Here is a 4,601-nt window from a genome sequence, read left to right as displayed (position 1 = left end):
TGTGTGTGTGTGTGTGTGGTGTGTGTGTGTGTGTGTGTGTGTGTGTGTGTGTGTGTGTGTGTGTGTGTGTGTGTGTGGAAGAAGGGTGCCAATGTGAGCTGGGGAGACTCCTGGAGAGATATCAAACATCAAGGCAAGCGTGCGTGAGGTGAGAAAGCGCATGTGCGTGCACATGATCACCTTGACCACGACGGGGTCGATCCCAGCACTTGTTCGCACCAAGTTGCAGTCCTCCAGCCAGCCACATCCTTTGCCAAAGGCTTCTACAACAGCCGAACAAGCATTCATAAAGGCATTGTGTGTGTGTGTGTGTGTGTGTGTGTGTGTGTGTGTGTGTGTGTCACGTGAACAGACATACGCTTGTGCGGGGTGATGTGGTGTTGCGCATCTGCATGATCAAACACAAGGAATGCGCTCAGAAGCAGGCACCACAGATCACGCCAAAAGCCGTTGCAGGAGGCGTTGACGGGGTGCGTGGTAGACTGTATGGCATCATGTTATTACAGCGCTCATATCACCGACGACACTGACGTGATCTTTCGCGGAACACAGACTGCACCCCTTCCTTGAAGACGCTTTCCGTCGCCACCCCTGCAAAGGCAACCAAACGCAACAACAAGACCAAATCATCATAAGAAGAAGCGGCAAATGGTTGGCAATTGTCGTTGTTGTCGGCGTCGTAGTCGTCACACATGCGTTGTTGTTTTGTCAAGTGAGGGCAACGTAATGTAACAACTTCACCAAGCACACAGAGGCAACTCACCAGTGGCGCCTTCGAGCAGCCCACGCATCCAGCCGTTTCCTGTCCGTGGCACAGTGGCCAGCACAAGCCGGTGGATCCCGTACACTGTGCGCGGCGCATTCCTTCGCAAAGACGAGGAAAGTTAAGTTGACAAAACGCAGGTGATGGTGAGGACATGAGAGCCGAAGGACATGCAGACACTGGAGCAGCAACTGCACTCGAGCATCGAGTTGAGCACTGGCCCCGTCCCCCGCTCAAGGAAGCAAAGCAGGAAGGCTGGGTGCACGCGGTTAAACAGCAGCACACAATTGCATGGGTGCGGTGCATGCGTGTATCCAACCTGGAAACTCTTGCTGGGTTTCCTTCCGAGGTGATGGTCTTCCACTGCGAGAACAGAAGCGGGGAAAACAGGGGAGGACGTTGATGTGCATGTGCAGGCGTTGTTGGCAACACTGCGCGAAAGCAAGCAATGGATACTGCAGCATGCACACAGGTGGGCCAGATGCAGAACACGCATGTGTGCCACAAGCCAGAGCACCGAGCTTAGAAGCTTGGTAATTGTGGGTTTTGGCTTCGTGGTGAATGCTATGGTGCATTGCCGAACGTACTTTTGGGAGTTGTTCCGCAGCGGAGCGCACGGAAATTGCAAACATGCTCTCATCCTGTGCGACAGCGAGAAGGCAGGAGAGAAGGAGGAGGGTAAGCAAACCAAGGCAAGGCAAGGCAAGGCAACGTAACGCACGTTAACATGGGCGATCAAAGAGGAAAGAGGTCTAGAGGTGAAGGCGACTCCTGCAAGCAACAGTTCAAACACACACACACACACACACACACACACACACACACATGCACGCACGCACGCACGCACGCACGCACGCACACCACACAGGAACAGTGCATGCATGCATTCATGCATGCACATCAGCCAGCCAGCTCACCAGCCAACCAGCCAACCAACCTGGATGTGAGGCCCTTGTTGTTGTGTTACTCTCCATGCAAAGAACAGGGCCACCAGGGTGACTGCTGCCAGGACTTGCAATGCCAGCATTTGCTTCCTCCTCCCACCGCCACCATGGCCACCGGCAGTGCCACTGCCTCCATCATTCATCATCTGTTGGCGCTGCACCACCATTGTCCTCACCAAACAAGCAAGGCGTTCACAAGCCACTCGAAGACAAGGCAAGCAAGAAGGAAACGGTTTCGCGTTGTGTGCGTGCAGGCAAAACCGCCTTTCGTTGTTTGTTGAAATACTGAATTCAGTCGTGCATATTGAACGCAACTCACCCCACCTCCTTCTCAACCTTTTGCTGACTTTTGCTGTGTTGATCGTGAGTGTGCTTCCCACCTCCTCCTCCTCCATTCAGCTGCTTTGCTTTGCCCCTCGCTGTCACACACTCGCGCGTCGTCATCATCGTTGTTGTTGCTGCTGTTGTTGCTGTTGCTCTGCTGTTGTGCGCTTGCTTGTTTGCTCGCTTATTGTGACCACCACCCAGTCCACTGCTCGGTTCCCTCCGTCGTGCTTCGCCTTGTTTTGTCCTTGTTGGCGAGAGTGCCTTGTTTATTTTGGTTGTTGTTTGTTGTTGTCTTTGTTTTCTTGTCATCACATCACATCAAGACAACCAGGCATGAGCTTCTTGTTGTAAGTAACGTGACTGTGTGTGCGTGTATGTGCGTTGTGTGCGTGCGTGTTGTGAGTGTGTGTGTGTGTTGTGAGAGCATCCTGTATGTGTGTGTGTGTGTGTGTGTGCGTGCGTGTTGTGAGTGTGTGCGTGCGTGTTGTGAGTGTGTGTGTGTGTGTGCGTGCGTGTGTTGTGTGTGGGAGCATCCTGTGTGTGTGTGTGTGGTGTGCGCGCGCGCGTGTGTGGATGCCTGTGCAGGGCATGCCATCGTCAAAGGCCATATCAGCTGCTGACATGAGACGTGACCTTGCTTGATTCGACAACAGTAACAAGGCACAAAAGACCTTCAAACCAAAGAAGAACATCCCAGAGGGTTCACACCAACAAGTGCTCAAGCAGTATGTTGACGAGACCCTCGGCTCCGGCAACCTCAGCCAAGCCGTGAAGCTCCCACCTGGCGAGGACATCAACGAGTGGCTCGCCGTCAACAGTGAGTCCTTGTACCTGTATGTGCATTGTGTGTATTGTGTGTGTGTGTGTGTGTGTGTGTGTGCGTGTGTGTGCGTGCATGCGTGTTTATGTGTGCTACCATGTGCAGACGTCGATGACAACGATGTCACTGTGCACACATGCACGTGCCTTGCCCCATGCTTCTTCTTCAAGTCACTCCTTCTTCTTCTTCTTCTTCGTCTCATCTGCCGGCTTGCTTTCTATTTCCCTTGCCTCTGTTATTATTGCACGCACGCACAGCTGTTGATTTCTTCAACCAGATCAACATGCTGTATGGGACCATTTCCGAGTTTTGCACCGCAGAGAGCTGCCCCGTCATGTCGGCAGGACCAAAGTCAGTGCGTGTGTGTGTGTGTGTGTGTGTGTGTGTGTGTGTGTGCATGTCTGTTTGTGCGTTTGTACACAAGCTTGCCTGTGCACCTGGTACACGTGCTTGTACCTCCTTCCCATTCTCCGCTCTGCGTGCCGATGTGACGCATGTTCGAGTTCACACGGGCTGTGAACACTGCTGTCTTCTCATGTACAGATACGAGTACCTGTGGGCAGACAGAACGACAGTCAAGAAGCCAATCCAATGCTCTGCCCCAGGTCTGTGTGCCTGCTTACTTACTTGCTTGCTCATGTGTGTGTGTGCGCGCGCTTTTGTGTTAGCTTCTCGTGTGCTTGCTTGCTTGCGTGTGTTTGTGTAAGATGTGAATGATAGGAGTTGAACGCCTTCACCTGCTCATGTTCTCACACCACAATCCACACAATGCAGAATACATTGACTACCTGATGACGTGGGTGCAGTCGCAGTTGGACGACGAATCCTTGTTCCCCTCAAAGGTTCGTGCGCCCTCTTGTGTGTCTTTATGTGTCTCTATGTGTCTGTGCGTCTGTGTGTGCGTGTGTGTCTGTGTGTCTGTGTGTCTGTGTGTGTGTGTGCGTGTCTGTGTCTGTGTGTATGTGTGTGTATGTGTGTGTTTGTGTGGCTATGTGATTGGATTTGTGAACAATATGTTCCATCACACCATGCACCGACACGAGAGCAACATCGCCCCACGCCACCCCCCCCCTCATCACTGCCACCCTGTCTCTATTTTCCGTCACCTTGATGCAGGTTGGCGTGCCTTTCCCGCCAAAGTTCCTCAACACCGCAAAAGTCATCTTGAAGCGGTTGTATCGCGTGTACGCCCACATGTACCATTCCCACTTCAAGGAGGTACGCGTGTCTCTGTGTCTGTGTCTGTTTGTGCGTGCCCGTGTCTGTGTCTGTGCCTGTGTCTGTACCTGTGTCTGTGTGTGTGTGTGTCTGTCTGTGCCTGTGTGTCTGTCTTCTGCCTGCCTATCTATCTGTCTGTCTGTCTGTGCGTGCACTGCTGCGTACTCATTGCGACCTCACAAGCGTCGTGTTCTTCATGCTTTCCTCCATGCCTTCCTCACTTGTCCCCCCCCCCACACGACTGCATCCCTCATTCGTGTCAGGTCGTTGCGCTCGGCGAGGAGCCGCACCTCAACACAAGCTTCAAGCACTTTGTCTACTTCATTCAGGTGCCCTTTTGCGCGTGCGTACGTGTGTGTGTGTGCGTGCGTGCGTGTGTGTGTGTGTGTGTGTGTGTGTGTGTGTGTGTGTGTGTGTGTGTATGTGGATGTGTGTGTGTCTGTTTTTTTTTTTTTATGTATTCAATTATATTCGGACAGCTGTCTGTACCCTCCAACGACCCCGTTAACCTATGGGATTTTGAGGGATC

The 4,601-nt window shown here is 52.7% G+C and overlaps 2 protein-coding genes across 2 annotated transcripts in view; one reads left to right on the top strand and one right to left on the bottom strand.

The window, feature by feature from the left end:
* PTSG_07642 (uncharacterized protein) overlaps positions 1-1,790 on the bottom strand; it is a gene marked incomplete at both ends in the record, with an annotated part of 3,940 nt that extends 2,150 nt beyond the window's left edge. Inside the window, 6 exons of the mRNA XM_004991382.1 lie at positions 173-263; positions 532-591; positions 764-864; positions 1,083-1,126; positions 1,351-1,404; positions 1,701-1,790. Of these exons, the coding sequence (XP_004991439.1) occupies positions 173-263; positions 532-591; positions 764-864; positions 1,083-1,126; positions 1,351-1,404; positions 1,701-1,790 (440 nt within the window). The remainder of the gene's footprint in view (positions 1-172; positions 264-531; positions 592-763; positions 865-1,082; positions 1,127-1,350; positions 1,405-1,700) is intronic.
* A 202-nt stretch (positions 1,791-1,992) lies between these two features.
* The window catches only part of PTSG_07641 (MOB1 protein), a 3,508-nt gene continuing 899 nt past the window's right edge, over positions 1,993-4,601 (top strand). The window contains exons 1-7 of the mRNA XM_004991381.1: positions 1,993-2,381; positions 2,688-2,851; positions 3,112-3,205; positions 3,398-3,459; positions 3,629-3,696; positions 3,971-4,072; positions 4,336-4,401. Coding sequence (XP_004991438.1) covers positions 2,368-2,381; positions 2,688-2,851; positions 3,112-3,205; positions 3,398-3,459; positions 3,629-3,696; positions 3,971-4,072; positions 4,336-4,401 — 570 coding nt within the window. The 5' untranslated portion in view covers positions 1,993-2,367. The remainder of the gene's footprint in view (positions 2,382-2,687; positions 2,852-3,111; positions 3,206-3,397; positions 3,460-3,628; positions 3,697-3,970; positions 4,073-4,335; positions 4,402-4,601) is intronic.

Source organism: Salpingoeca rosetta (genome assembly GCF_000188695.1).
Source record: "Salpingoeca rosetta unplaced genomic scaffold supercont1.20, whole genome shotgun sequence".
NCBI lineage: Eukaryota > Choanoflagellata > Craspedida > Salpingoecidae > Salpingoeca > Salpingoeca rosetta.
Note: the sequence above shows the minus strand (reverse complement) of the source record. Positions and strands in the feature narration are given on the sequence as shown.